Source organism: Cricetulus griseus, chromosome 5 (assembly GCF_003668045.3).
Source record: "Cricetulus griseus strain 17A/GY chromosome 5, alternate assembly CriGri-PICRH-1.0, whole genome shotgun sequence".
NCBI classification, from domain to species: Eukaryota; Metazoa; Chordata; class Mammalia; order Rodentia; family Cricetidae; genus Cricetulus; species Cricetulus griseus.
In genome coordinates, this window is record NC_048598.1 from 175,364,315 (window position 1) to 175,380,710 (window position 16,396).

The 16,396-nt window shown below is 45.1% G+C and overlaps 1 protein-coding gene across 1 annotated transcript in view; it reads right to left on the reverse strand.

The window, feature by feature from the left end:
* Ptprn2 (protein tyrosine phosphatase receptor type N2) overlaps positions 1-16,396 on the reverse strand; it is a 680,302-nt gene that overhangs the window by 376,557 nt on the left and 287,349 nt on the right. The window contains exons 7-8 of the mRNA XM_027417041.2: positions 4,575-4,615; positions 1,631-2,016 (exon numbers count right to left, since the gene is read on the reverse strand). Coding sequence (XP_027272842.1) covers positions 1,631-2,016; positions 4,575-4,615 — 427 coding nt within the window. The remainder of the gene's footprint in view (positions 1-1,630; positions 2,017-4,574; positions 4,616-16,396) is intronic.

The window sequence follows — 16,396 nt, forward strand, 5'->3', positions numbered from 1 at the left end:
ACAATATCCACGTCACATGACACCCTACTTGATACACACAAGTCACACAACATACTATGCACACACAGAACGCGAGGCATACGATATCTAGTATACAATACAAATATAATGCTCAAGGTACCAAATAGCACACAATCCTACACACAGAAACATTGTGTGTGTGTGTGTGTGTGTGTGTGTGTGTGTGTGTGTGTGTGTGTGTGTGTGTGGCAGTGGTTTCCAGGGAAGTGGACATCATCCATACATGGGGTGTTAGAGTCGATGAGTGGCTTCCTGTTGAATAGTTTACATGGTGAGCAACCTATGGTGGTTTCCCAAGTGTAGAGCTGTGTCCCACATCCCCTGTGGGGCATGTTCTAAGTACCCTATGTATCCTCTATGTGGGAGGAGGTGGACACCCCAGCACCCATCAGAGAGCGAGAGGACAGACAAGGGTGAAGAAGGGGAACTCTGTTCTAGAGAAAGGAAGAAGCAGAGAAAAGCAGAGAATGTGGGGCAGGGTGGTTCCTGAAGTTGCAGCTGCTACCACTCAGCCACAGTCATGAGAGGGCGGCTTGGCAATGGCTGAGGATAGTCTTGTTTTTAGTAACAGTCTGTTTTGAGCTTAAAATAAACCTTGTCTGTCAATTAGCGGTTGACTCCCACCAAGGAAGTTTAATGTTTCCAGCAGCAATACATGGACAGTGAAAACCACACAGGTTCCACTGTGCCGCTTCTCAGGAGAGCTGGGGCCTGCTTTGAGCTTTTCCCACGGAGCAGTCAGCATGAAGAGTGGTGGGCTCCATGGTGAAAGAAGGAATGCCTGAGCCTTCACACCTGTGCACATGCATTTGCACACATGTGCACGAATACCTATACGCAGATGTGTATGCTCAGATGAGCACTCTTACCTGTGTCTATGTATCTCTATGCATGTGTGCTCACACATACGTGTGTGCGCAAGCTTACGCAGTCACATGCCTTCCTCCCTTTGAAACACTGCCCCATGACATGAAGAAATGCCATCTTCTCATGAGGCGTGACATCGAGCATCAGGCTCATTAACAAGGCTGACCACTGCTGACTCTCTGGCACTTAGTGCTTGAGTTCTTTCTCTTGTTAAATTCAGATCAAAAAGAAAGCACAGTGCCCTGTCACCATGAAGAATACTTTCCCTCTAAATGGTCTCTTTGGAGGATTTGTTGGGAAACAGGGAACGTTATTCTAAGAGTTCCGACAAGTGAGGAGCTGGTACAGAGCTATGCTTTGAGGACATTAAGTCCTGCTCTGTGCCTGCTGTCCCTTGTCCCTGAGTGTGGGTGTTCCTTGGAGAGAACAACCTGGGCCAGATCTTGCTACCCTACCCATGGCAGTCCTCTGCAGATTCGTCTGTCCAGCAGGGAGTCCCTACCTGCAGAGGACAGGATAGTCGAGAGAAGCAGGCAGGGCTTTGCAGAGCTTGCTGTGTTTCCTGGCTTCGGATCATGGTCCCCTGAAGCTGACACTAAGTTTAAAAGCCCAGAAGGTCACTCCTGGATGGGCAGCCCTCCCCCCACACACACACCTAGACCCATTTCCTCTCTTCGGTGAGGCACTGCTGCTCCCCAGTGTCTCGGGGTCCCAGGAAAGAGAAGGCAGACCCTCTACTCACTCATTTCCGGTGAGGATGTATCCTTGCTGTTCCTTCTCAGAAGGCTGGACTTCCAGCTGAAGGCCTCCACTAGGGGGTCCCTGTGCTGCTAACTTGGGGCTCTGCTCCTCCTCCCACATCTCTGGGGCTCGGTTTTGGAATTGGTCCTCAAGCCTCGGAGCCTGGGGCTCTGAGTCCGGCTTCTTCCCCAACAGGTCTTTGGAGTAAGTCCGGCTCCTCACGTGCTCCACCCCAGCAGGGTCCTCCTCTGAGGACAAGACCTCCTCGGGCTGCTCTGACTTCTTGATCTCTGCCCTGGAGGACTTTTCTGGATGGGGAGCTTCCGGTAATAGGGGTGACCCGTGGTCTTTCAGGAGGTCCCCCAGCTGGACACTCAGACGGCTGACCTGGCGAACAAGAAACATCCATGAGAGGCTGCCATGTGCGAAGGTACCCGTCAATATGTACTTTGGGAAAATATAGCCCCATGGTGGGATGACAACCAGCCATTCTGATGGGAGAGGAGGGCAGAGTCCGTGTGCAGAACCTTATCTAGAGGAGACATCAGCCAAGGTGTTGATCACGCCATGGTGCTCCCTCCTACTCCTCCCTCCCACTCTCACACACCTTCCAGAAGAATCCCTTGAGGAGCGACGAACACCTATTAACTACCACAGATATTCATCATGGTTCTGTTGAGCTCTCCTATGTACAAAGACGTTGTAGGATTACTTTCTATGTGTAAGTTCAGTCTTTCAACAAACTCCAGGAGTCAGGAATCCTCAGTAATGCCCATCTCCTAGATGGGGAAACTGAGGCAGAAGCTAACCTTGGATTGAGCCCATTGTGGGGACATGTGCTTATGACCCAGTGGCACTCTGGTCCTGGTAAGGATGACACTTCCTCAGCCTGAACCCTCGCTTTTTCTTACTTTTGATATCTCCTTCTTTCTATTTTTTGTTGTTGTTTGTTTTTCAAGACAGGGTTTCTCTGTGTTGCTCTAGCTGTCCCGGAACTCACTCTATAGAGCAGACTGGCCTGGAACTCACAGAAATCCACCTGCCTCTGCCTCCCAAGTACTGGGATTAAAGGCGTGTGTGACCAATGCCTGGCTGACCTTACTTTCTTAATACTGGGTTCCTTGGACACCCACTGGCATCTGCCAGAAGGGTGCTGTGATCGATTACATCACATAGCTATGAATGGCTATGATTACATCACATGGCTACAGCACTAATTTGCTCTGTGCACAACCCATTTCATCATTTCCCCACCCATGCTCTGGCCTCTGCTTCACATCCTCAGCCTTACAGAAGCCGGACATCAAATGATCGCAGTTCCAGATTTTGAAATCTGCTCTAACCTGTGTCACAGGCCTGTTTCCATGAGGTCAAGGTCAGGGCCTCCAAGATGTGACCCGCAGTGTGTGCACAAGCCTATCTCCTTACCATCTCAATGGAGTGGTTTTAACGGTGAAATTCTATTTCTGATGCTACACTAAACAGGATCTAGGGTTCAGTTTCTTTCGAAGCTTACTCCACCAAACACACATTTTAAGGAACAGTTAACTGTGCTGGGGCTCACTCCCTCTTGGCTAGAATTTGTGAGTCTTCCTTTTGCATAGGTGAATGCAATTGTCTGATGAAGGTGTCCACTCCAATTCTGATTTGCAACAACAAAACATGGCAGTTAGTGACCAACCCAGCAGGAGCTTTTGAAAAATGGGGTGGCTGGTCAGTGGTGGTGAATGCCTTTAATCCCAGCACTCAGGAAGCAGAAGCAGGTGGATCTCTGTGAGTTCGAGACCAGCCTGGTCTACAAGAGCTAGTTCCAGGACAGCCTCCAAAGCCACAGAGAAACCCTGTCTTGAAAAACAAGAACAAAAAAAAGAAGAAAAAGAAAAACAGGGTGATGACGTCTCAGATGGAGCTGCATACAAGGGAAAGGTATCACTGAAGAGAGCTCAGAGCACTCAACACTCACAGGCTCCTTCTGAAAACATGCTCCAGGAAATGGAGAAACATGTCAACACAGCACAAGGAACAGAGCCAGTCAAAACTCAACTTATGAGTGCAAGGTAAGGCCATGGGAGAGGCAAGGAGGCCAGGAGCAGGGTCCAATGGCTTCACCAAGTTCAGGTCCAGGGGGCCTCTGACCTGAATTCTGAGACCATGCCTTTGAAGATTATGGGGACTGTGTGGCATGCATTCCACTCTTCATATCCAGAAACTGTTTCCTGACCCAGTTTCTCCATGGCCATTCAGACGGAAGTCCCACTGTGGCTGTGATTTCAGTTTGCTGCTGTTCCCTACTGTCATCCATCAGACACCCATCCGGAAGCAACCAAGAGGACATAATCAGTTTTATAAAACCACATGACATCACTGAGCTCCGGGCAGATCTTCTGCTTCCTTAAGACTTACATTAGAGACCACAGGTACTCAAGCAAGAAGCCCCCATATCTAATAAAGTTATCGATATTGCTGACACACACTAGGTAGGTGCTGGCTGGCTAAGCCCTTTCACAGAGCCATCCTAGACCACCTCAGCGATGGAGGGCCCTGTAACCATGTAGCTGCACAGGACATTGCACAGGGAAGTTGGGGCAGCACCAGGTACATAGGAAGCTTCAGAGACTGTGTGCAGGTCTGTGAAATGGGCCTGTGATGTTCTTATGGCAGAGTAATCCTGAGAATACCAATTCCCTTATTTGAATTCACCATATTTTCATGTCTCTCTATAATAGCTAAATATTCATTTATAATCTGAAAACATGACATCCCATACCTAGGTCTATACAATTGTGTGTGCACTCTGAATTTTTCCTCAATTTGGGGATTATGAGGTTTTTCCCTGTACCCTCCCAGCAGTTAGGAAACTACATTTCATACACATAGAGATGATTGACAATAAATAGAGATGGTTGACGATACCATGATTTGGGGTCAATATGCTGTCATCTTACCTCATCGTACACTGGGTCATCCACCTCTGACAGTCTGTTATCTGTAAAAGACAAAAAAAGCATGTTGTTACAAGGTATCCCAGTGCACAGCAAGATGACCCTTCGGAATCCTCGTGGAATATGAGGTGGACCAGCTTGACCACGTTTCTACCACAGAGTAACCCCATTAAGTGCCCAACGGAGGAGGGGTTTGCTAAGCAGGCTTAGACACGGCATCTCATTCACTGGTACCTCTCCCAACTCCACAGACAGACCTGCACAGACTCTTCAGTGTTTGCCAGAGTGCAAAGAACCCCGGTGCCCTGTCATAGTTAACAGTTACAAAAACAGACAAGTCTTCCAAACAACCTCATACAAAAGGTGGTATGGGCTATTACTCTGGCCAGAGGGATGCAGTCCTAGTTTGCTCTTCATTGCCGTGAGGAAACAGCAAGGCCAGAAGCAACTTGGGGAAGAAGAAGGAGTTTATTTCCTCTTACAGTTTACAGGCCATCATGGAGGAAGAGTCAGAAACACCAGGCAGGAAGCAAATGGAGCAGGGATCACAGAGGAACACTGCGATTGGCTTGCTCATCAAAGCTCACTAGGCTTCCATTTTATGCCAACACCTAGGCTGTGTTCCCCGACATCCATTGTGAATGGAGAAAATACTCTTGAGACTTGTTACAGGCCAATGTGGTGCAGGCATTTTTCCTCAGTGGAGGTCCCCTCTTCCCGGATGACCCCTGCTCTTGTCAGATGCTGGGGTCTAACTAACCAGAACAGATGCCCAAGGCTGTGTGACTCAGAGCACATTCCTCAAGACTCCCTAGATCCTCCAATGCTTGGTCACACCTTTGACACTGGTGAGTGGCCTCTGCTCCAGTCCACAGAGGAAGGGAATGCATCAATGGGATTTCAATGGGATTTTATGTGCCTACCACTATGTTCAGAGCTCAGAGCCTCGGAGGCCTCCCTGCCTTGAGCAGCTACTCCAGGTAGGCATGATGCTGCCTGCTGCTCTCAGTGGCCTCGGAAGTAGATGCAGACAGTTGAATGGACCCTTTTCAGCTTATTGTTCAAATATTTGACGGCACACACCGGCGTGACCCCAAACAAAGACAACTCGCCCATCACTCTCAGGCTTTCCTGATTCTGAACCTCAGCATGCAGGAATCAGACCTCCACCCTGAGAGCAATTTGCCATTCAGTGTAATTGCTCTGGTAAAGCTTAGTCTGTTAAGAAAGCTTTTAGAGGCAAAAGTTCAAACAGATAAAAAAAAATCTTTAAAATAAAGCCATCTCTCCAGCAGAAAGGATGCATTATAGCCTGGTGAGTAGGACTCTCCCCTTCCCGTGGCTCCCTCCCCTGCCTGTGGCTCCCTCCCCTTCCCGTGGCTCCCTTGCCTTCCTGTGACATCACCACCTCCCTATGTTGCTCCCCATGGCTCCCTCCCCTCTGCATGGCATGCCCTCACCCCTTCTCCAGGCTCCTCCCTCCTCCTTTTCCCAGCCCCTTCCCATGGCTTCTTCCCTTACTTGATACATACCACTTACCAAAGTCAAATCAAGATCAGATAAACAATTTAAACAGACCTATAACTCCTAGTGCCACAGAAGCAGTCATTAAAAGTCTCCTAAACCAAAAATGCCCAAGGCCAGATGGTTTTCAGGAAGAATGCTACCAGACTTACAAAGAAGAGTTAACCCCAATACTCCTCAATTTATTCCACAAAATAGAATAAGAAGGGACATTGCCCAATTTGTTTTATGAGGCCACAGTTACCTTGGTAGGCAAACCACGTAAGGACCCAGCAATGAAAGAGAATTACAGACCAATTTCTCTTATGAACATAAATGCAAAAATACTCAATAAAACACTCACACACCAAATCCAAGAACATATCAAAAAGATCATCTACCATTATTAAGTAGGCTTTATCCCCCCAGATGCCAGGATGGTTCAACATATGTGAATCCATAAATGTAACCCACCATATAAACAAACTGAAAGGCAAAACCACATGTTCACCTCTTTAGATGCAGAAAAGGCCTTCAACAAAAATTCAACACCCTTCATGATGAAAGTACTGGGCAGATTAGGAATACAAGGGACATCCCTCAACATAATAAAGGCAGTTCACAACAAGCTCATAGTCAACGTCAACTTAAATGAAGAGAAAACTCAAAGCAATCTTCCGCTAAAAGATTTTAGCAGAATTTATTAATTACTAAATTCCGCTAAAATCAGGAACAAGTCAAGGCTGTCCACTCTCTCCATACTATTCAATAAAGTACAGAAAGAGATCAGGGGGCTATAAATAGGAAGTATATTTTATTTGCAGAAGATATGACAGTATACATAACTGACCCCAAATATTTCACCAGGAAACCCCTACCGCTAATTAACAACTTCTGCAGAGTGGCTGAATACAAAATTAACTCACAAAAATCAGCATTCCTCCTATATACAAACGACAAATGGGATGACAAAGGAATTTGGAAACGCCGCCTTTCAAAACTGCCTCAAGTAATATAACAAGACATCCTTGGGTGACTCTAACCAAGCAGGTGAAAGACTTGCATGATAAAAACAACTTTTTAAGACACTGAAGAAAACAATTAAAGAATACATCAGAAGATGGAAAGATCTCTCACACTCATGGGTTGATAGGATTAACACAGTGAAAATGGCCATCCTACCAAAAGCAATCTACAATTCCAATACAATCCCCATCAAAGTTCCACCACAATCCTTCACAGATCTTGAAAGGACAAATTTCCACTTCATATGGAAACACTAAAAACTCAGGACAGCTAAAACAATCACAAATAATAAATGAACAGCGGGAGGTCTTGTCACCCTCAATTTCAATACCACGAAGTTACAGCAACAGAACCAGCAAGGTACTGGCACAAAAACAGAAACTGTCAATCATTGGAAGCAAATTGAAGACCCAGATATAAATCCAAACATCTATGGACACCTGCTTTGTTTTGTTTTATTTTAATAAAGTCAGAAACATATGAAACACTGGAAAAGACAGCCTCTTCAAAAAATGGAGCTGGTCAAACTGGATGACTGATTGCATGTAGAATAATGTAAAGAGATTCATACTTCTCACTCTGAACAAAACTCAACTCCATGGGGATCAAAGATCTCAACACAAACCCAGATACACTGAACCTAATAGAAGAGAAAGTAGGCAACAGCCTTGAACTCATTGGCACAGCAAAAGCCTTTCTGAACAGAACTCCATTAGCACAGGCACTGAGATCAACAATTAATAAATGGGACCTCAAGAAACTGAGAAGCTTTTGCACAGCAAAGGACACCATCATTCATACAAACTGGCAGCCTACAGGATGGGAAATTATTTTTCCCAACTACACATCTGACAGAGGTCTAGTGTCCAAAATATATAGAGAACTCAAGAAACTAGATATCAATAAAACAAAAAAAACAATTAAGATGGGGTATGAACAGAGATTCCTCACCCCTGCTGCCCAAAAAAAGAAGGAATCTCAAATGGCTGAGATTAATAGCACTTAAATGTTCAACATCCTTAGCCATCAGGGAAATGCCAATCAAACCTACTCTGAGATTTCATCTTACACCTGTCACAATGGCTAAGATCCATAAAACATCTGGCAGCTCAAGCTGGTGAGGATGTGGCATAAGGAGGACACTGGTGAGATGTGGTGGTGGTTATATAGCCACTATGGAAATCAGTGTGGTAGTTCTTAGGAAGATAGGGATCAATCTACTTTAAGATCCAGCTATACCAACCTACTCTTGGACATATGCCCCCACCCCAAATACTTCATCCTACCACAGAGGACGTGTGGTTCAAGCATGTTCATTGATGCTCTCCTCATAAAGCCAGAAACTGAAAACTTAAATGTCCCTCCACAAAAGAATGGCTAAAGGAAACATGGCTCGTCTATACAATGGAGTATTGCTTGGCCATTAAAAGAATGAAATCTGTAGTTAAATGGATGGAACTAGAGAAAAAAAATCACCCAGAGTGAGGTTATCTCAGAAACAGAAAGACAAATTCAGTGTGTATTCACTTATATGTGGATATCAGCTGCTAAGTCTGTGATCATCCAGCTACAGTCTATAGAACCAACGAGGGTAAGAATAAGGGTCTAGTGGGGATGGATATATCTCATTAGGAAAGAGAAATAGAATAGATAGTTATGGACAGATGGAGGAGGATAGAATGGGAGGGTCGAGGTAGGGGAGATAGTGGGAGAGGATACGGGAAGTGATATGTAAAATTAACGGCCATGTGAAGGACAGTATGAAACCCTAATACAATAGGTAGAAGCTTCCCAAAATATTTACGTATATGAAGGCAATCTAAATGAAAGTGCCAAGTAACGAGGAGACAGATTTCCAATTAGACATCTCTTGTCACCAAATGAAGTTTCCAGTACTGGGATTGGGTTACATCTAATTGGGTTGTTGGCCAAAAGGGACCCATGGGAATCCTCAAACAACCCAGGCTGCTGCCAAGACAGCAAACTAACAAGGCCTCATGGCTGACGAAACACCTACATGACTCATTGAACATGGAGAAATTGAGCTGTTGCCTACATAGTGCATTCAACCCTTTCTTTGTTCCAGCATCTTTGGGACAGTGAGCTACTCTGGATGCTACCAAAAAAAAAGAAAAAAAAGAAAAAGAAAAGAAACATAAGCTTCAAACCAGCCGCAAAACGTTTCATCTACAATGGTATCCTGATTGAAAGATATGCTAGTGCAATGGTGGCACAAAGTTTATGGGAATTACCAACCAATGTCTGATCTGACTTAAGGCCCACTCTAAGAGATGGAACCAGTACCCAATGCTGCTTGAGTGACCAAGAACCAGAGACTACATAGCTCAAGGACCTAGGTAAAAAACAAATTCTACTGCTCAAAAAAAAAAAAAAAACTGTAGCAAAAAATGACTCCTAATGATGTTCTGCTCTACTCACATCTCAGTGCCTTTCTCTGGCATCATTAGAGAAGCTTCCTCCTACAGCAGATGGGAACAAATACAGAGACCCACAGTCAGACATTATTCAGAGAGTGAGAGACCTTGGAACCAACTCAGCCCTAAACCTTCCCCCCCTCAGAGTTCAGGGAATCCCTGGGAAGAGGAAGTAGAAAGAGTGGAAGAGACATAGGGAGTGGAAGACACCAAGAAAGGCAGGCCCTCTAAATCAACATGATCAAAGCTCATATGAATTCACAGAGGTCTTCTGCATATATGTTATATCATCCAGTTTAATGTTTCTATGGGATCCCTGAATGTGCAAATGAGTGGATCTCTGATTCTCGTACCTTCTCTTAGGCTCTTTCATTTCTGTTTGTCTTATCCAACTCCAAACCATTAGTTTCTGTATTCTCTTTTATATCATATTGTTATATTATATTATAATCCTTTATAAACCTGTTTGTTTTCTACTGAGAGACAGAAAGAGAGTGGATCCTGATTGGGGGAGAGATGGGAGAGAACTGGAAAAAGTTGAGCAAGGGGAAACTGCAATCCAGATATATTATGTGAAGGGGAAAAAATCTATTCTCAATAAAAGGGAAAAAAGAAAAAAATGAATGGATCTTCAGGCATCAGTGTGGTTTACTATTTGGTATTATACATATAAACAGCACACTTGGATCTGTAATCAAGAACTTTCAACCAAGAAAATCTGTAGCCAGGGGGGCATACCCTTCAGACACAAAGGTGACCGACATTTTTATATTGTGCTGATGGAATAACAACTGAGTGGCCCTGCAGACCTACACTTTAAAAAAGGTGATAGGAAAGTAAACACCATGTGTGAACAGATGCTGGGAAGGAAGACAGCTGCAGCCTGCTTTTCCTTCTTCTCTAAAAGACATTTGTCTGCTATGGAGGAGTCATCCATCCATGTTCCTTGTAAAACACACATAGCCATGCAGACACCGGAGAAATGTGTCCACTCCCATGGCAACAAGAGTTCCCCGTTTCCTGTGTGCTGTGCTCAACAAAGGTATCTTTATCTCAGCAGAAACAAGGCTTCAAGGAAATAATAGTCCCAAATTATCTAAGAAAAGCCATTCACGGTGTATTGGGGGCAAGGAATTCCTGTAATAATAATGAATGATTTAAAAAGCCAGTACAAACAGGCAAAAGATATGCTCAGTGGGTACAGTGCTTATTATGCCAGCACAAGGACCCAAGTTTAGAGCCCCAACATGTATGTAAAAGTCAGAAGTTGCAGCACATGCCTGTTATGCCACTCTTGATGGAGGCAGAAATAAAGATGCTCAGAGTTCATTGGTCAGCCAGTTGAGCCAATGAGTGAGAACCAGAGGCTCTGTCTCAAAACAAATAAGGTGAGAAATTATGAAGGATGAGACTCAGCATTGACTGCTGACCTACACACACACACACACACACACACACACACACACACACACACATACACACACACACACACTTGCAAATGTATCCACAACCTCCCTCCCTAAATCCCTCCCTTCCCTCCTCCTCCCTCCCTCCCTCCCTCTCTCTCTCTCTCTCTCTCTCTCTCTCTCTCTCTCTCTCTCTCTCTGTCTGTCTCTCTCTCTCTGTCATACACATACTCACATGCATGCACACACACTTGCAGATGTATCCACAACCTCTCTCTCACACACAGACACACACCCACACACCACATGCACACACAAAAAAAAAATGGACAAGGAAAACAGTACAGAGAATTCACAAAAGAATCTATATAAACAGCCAATAACCTCATGAAAAGACATGTGGTCCCCAGTCACCACAGCCAGGCATGCAATGCCACAGGGACACGTGGGGTCAGAGAAGATGCTGGATATTCTGGAGGTACATGGGAATCAGATGTTTCTACTCCACGAAGGTTGAGGATTAGTGTGAAACCCAGCCTGCACCTAGGTGATCTCTGTGACTGGCAGCACTGTCATTGTGCCTCGCGAAGTGGAGACACAGAGCTGAACCACCAGACACAGCTTCTGAATAAAGAGGTGTTAGAACTGAACACCCGCAAGATGGACAAAGGAAAGCCAGGCTTTCCTTTAAACTTGAGAAGTTGGATTCCGTCAGACTTAAGAGTTTGTTGATCTGTTGCTGTGGAGACGGAACTTGCCTATGATGAGAAGCATGGACAGGAGTGAGTTTTGTGGTGTGTGCCTAGGTGACCACCCCCAGCACCACAATGAGGAGCCTCTTTCTGCACATTCCGCATGCATCCTGCTTGTTAACAGTGAGATCAGTGGCTGTTCCACTCCGCTCAAGGTGGACTGTGAAGCCATGGCTCCTCTGCCCATCCAACTCTTGTTCCTCTCTGGCTCTGAGAGGACACATAGTCTGGCTGTCATTTCTCTGCCCTCTGGGAGTCTGGCACCTCTGATGAGGAGTGCACGTATTTACCTTCACAACCAATTGCTGGACCTTTCCCAAGAACTGTGGGGTTCAGCACCATGGACAGCTCTCACAAAGAGCGCGATGTGCATCTTGCCCAGAACCTCAGGAGACCCGGGGACACTACTCAACCGATCCATAGATACAGCTAAGTGCGGTCTATTCTACAGCTGACCCCAGCTCTGAGTGCTCTGACTCTGGATCTACATGGATACAGCAGGATAACATGTCTGGTTCATGCAAGTCTTACCACTGAGAGGATAGGAGGCAGTGTTCTAGACTTCCAAAGACGGGCATTCAGAGTCCTTGGAGTTTCAGTTACAAGATAATGCCATTGTCTTCGCCTTAATGAAGCTCCCTCCTTCAGTGAGCTCTCACTACACTTAACTTTTTTAAAATTATTTTTATTGAAATTAAAAATAGTCTTATTTTACATGCCCATCCCTGTTCCCTCTCCCTCATGTCGTCCCATTCTCCCAATCCCACCCACCAGGAAGGGCGAGGCCTACCATGGGGGATCACAAAATCTGTCCCATCATTTGGGGCAGGACCTAGGCCCTCCCTCATGTGTCTTGGCTGAGAGATTATCCCTCCATAGGGAATGGACTCCCAGATTTGTGCACTATGGATAAATACTAGTTCCACTGCCAGAAGACCCATAGACTGCCCCAGCCACCCAACTGGCACCCATGTTCAGGGGGCCTGGTTCAGTCTTACACTGGTTCCCCAGATGTCAGACTGGGGTCTGTGAGCTCCCACTTGCCCAGGTCAGCTGTTTCTGTGGGTTTCCCCAGCGTGGTCTGACCCCTTTGCTCATCACTCCTTCCTCTCTGCAACTGGATTCCAAGAGTTGGGCTCAGTGCTTAGCTGTGAATCTCTGCTTCTGCTTCCATCAGTTACTGGAAGAAGGCTCTATGATGGCATTTAAGCTAGTCATCAATCTCATTATAGGGGAAAGGGCATTTAAGGTAGCCTCTCCACTATTGCTTAGATTCTTAGTTGGGAGTCATCCTTCTGTATTCCTGGATATTTCCCTAGTGCCAGATTTCTTGTTAAGCCCACAATGGCCCAAAGAATTACACTCTCAGTTTCACCGCCACATAGCTGGTTCCTTTTCTAATATCTGATGACATCCCTCTAGGCTACTCCAAGCATGTGGGATCTGTCATGAGTGAGAAGATCCATTGTGACTTAGTCATGCTCTGCCTGAATAAGGAAGCAGGCAGATGCATGATGTTTTACACACAGAGTGCCTCTCTCGACTTCCTTCAATGGTCATAAGGCCAACCTCACCATGGCACATGACACACTCTTCATTGTGAGAAGGAAAAGAATCACAGTGTGGTCCATGACCTTGTCGATACTGAGCTCAACTTTGTATGGGCCTGGGGACAAGGAAAGTCCCCAGCTCTAGAACTGGCATGTACTCAACCTGAGAGGCTCTGCAACTAGTCAAGGAGGAAAGGGACAAAGAGGAAGTTAACAGGGATAGAGCTTACCATGGCAAAGCCAGCAGAGCCAAGCATGTGCAGGCCTTTGCTTGGCCTGTAGGACAGAGCTACCAGAATCCATGGGCAGTAGAGCTACAGGAAACCACTTACCACTTTCTCAGGTCAAATTATTCTAGGTCTATATTAGATTCCCTTCTCTCCTTCTGTATCTTTGGGTCTCAAGTCTCCCTAAGTCATAATGCCCTTCCTATGGCACCATGTCCCTTAGGGCTGTGGAACTGGGTCATCAAGAGGAAGAGATGACTAGTTCAGGAGAAAGGAGGAGGGCTTCCATGCCCCCCCAAATGACTCCACAGGGCTGAGATGGGACTCAGGAATAGACTTGGGAGTCCCACAGGGCAGATGGCCCGAGTCTTGGCTCAGAATTCAGAAGTGTTGATTCTCATTGTGACTTTTTCTTTATTGGACAATGAAAATCAATAAGGTTTATATTGCCATCCAGTGAAGTCATATCCCAAGGACTCAGCACAGCACAATTACTGCCTCAATAATGAGCTAATGATATGGATTGGGTGTGTACATCATTGCCCATCTTTCTTCCCCACTCCAGTCTACAATAAGCATTTGGATATCTGCAATTAATTCCAGCCACAGATCACTCACTGCAACCCTTGAGCAGGTAACGCAGAGAACAGTCAAGAGCCCTTAGATGTTCAGCCATGGGAGTCAGCTACAGTCTCTCAACATGCGCATTACAGAGTTTGATAATACACTTTGGAATTTGAAGAGCTGGTTCAATGTTTCAGATCACTTGCTGCTCCCGCAGAGGACCCTAGTTCAGTTCTCAGCACCCACTCTCTGGTTCACTGCCATACTAGCTTCAGTTCTGTGAGATTTGGTAACCTGTTCTGGCCTCCTGGCCTGTGCAAGGTTCATACAAACGTGCAGGCAAGACACTCATACATATGAAATAAATCTTAAAGTTTTTAAAAGATTACAATTTTCAATACCACTCCTTGTTGGAGTATAAGCTTAAAGTTTAAAATAAAATGTGAATTTCAACCATGAAAGTCAGGGCTCAAGTGCTACTCATTTACCCATTCACTCAACTAGTTCATCCATCCATCCATCCATCCATCTGTCTGTCTGTCCGTCCATCCCTCCATCGTCATGTATGCATTCATTGTCCAACCACTTATCCACTCACATATCCTTTTGCCTACATATTTGTCCATCCAACCATCCATCCATCCATCCATCCATCCAGTTTATCAGCTTATATTGGACAACCATTATGTTCAGAGCCCAGGAGTAAATATTATTACAAGTAAGAAACTATTGAAAATTAAAGACATAATTTTCTGAAAGGCTATGATATCGTTCACATACACACATATACATACCACACACATACATACAGACCATATGCATATAACATATATATGCACATATAAACACATACACAGCACACATATAGAGCATACACACGCACACACATAGACATTTTTACACATATCCCCAAATATTTTGAGTCCAGAAAGACTTAGACAGTGGACATCACAAGCAAACTGAATTTATGGGCCTAAACAGCCATTAGAATACTGTGAGAGCCCGGTGTGGTGGTGCAGTCCAGTGATCCCAATACTTCAGAGGCTGATGCAAAAATACCCAGCATTAGAGGTCAGTTGAACTGTAAAATAAGTCTGTTTCACAAAATCAAACCAGCCCTGTGAGACAGCGGAGCGGCATTTCCCACTGCTGTGGTTTTTTTTCTCTAAAATAAACAACTATTCAAGGGCTGACTTGTCACCCAACCTGTCACTTATTTCAGGGTTTATGAGGCAACTTTCTTTCCTGATTCCAACTAAATAGCCTCCAAACTTTTGCAAAATAATCTGTTTGTAAAACCACTGCATGCATTTTACCCTGAAAACTGACAGGCTGACATACACAAATATGACAAACATCTTTCCACACTTCCTATAAACCTTTAAAATATGCAAAGTCTGAAACTCTACCTTTTTGGAAAGATTTTAAAATAATGTATTACTTGTTTTTATTATTGAACAAAGGCAGCCAGTTAATTTACTGATTTTTTTTAAAAAAGATAAAAATTCAAATTACGTCTTATGTGGGGGTGGAGCTTAATGTATAACTTTGGGCCTGAGTTTATTAAAGCAAAGTAAGTATGCATTGTGTATTTAATACAAAACTAATAAAGTATGAAAATGAGATAGGCTAAAAAGCAATTTGTGGGTTTCCCCATCACAACGTTGACCCCACCCCCCCACCCCTGGCCCTGTCTTATACAATCCCCCTCCTCCCTCTCCCAGATATCAGCCCAGGGCTTGGCTATAGATCTCTGCATTTGTTTCCATCAGTTACTGGATGAAGGCTCTCTAATGACAATTAGGGTAGTCACCAATCTGATAACAGGAGATGGCTAGTTCAGGTACAGTCTCCACTATTGCTAGGAGTCTTAGCTCATCCTTGTAGATTCCTGGGAGTTTCCCTGGCCCCAGGTTCCTCCAAACCCTGGGCATCTCTTTCCTTACTCTTCCCCTCCATGGGGCCCCCAACCCACCCAACAGGTTTCTTCAAGTCCCCATCCCCCAACCCCCACCCTGCCCCCAGGTTACCCAGGAGATCTCTTCTATTGCCCCTTCCCAGGAAACCCATGCTTCCCCCTTTGGGCCCTCCTTGTTACCTATCCTCTCTGGGGTTGTGGACTGTAGCCTGGTTATCCTTTACTTTACAGCTAATATCCACTTATGAGTGAGTACATACCATGTTTGTCTTTTTGGGTCTGGGTTACCTCACTCGGGATGATTTTTTTTCTAATTCCATCCACTTGCAGGAAAATTTCATGATGTCATTGTCTTTATCCGTTCTTCGGTTGAGGGGCATCTAGGTTGTTTCTCAGTTCTAGCTATTATGAATAACACTGATATGAACATAGTTGAGCAAGAGA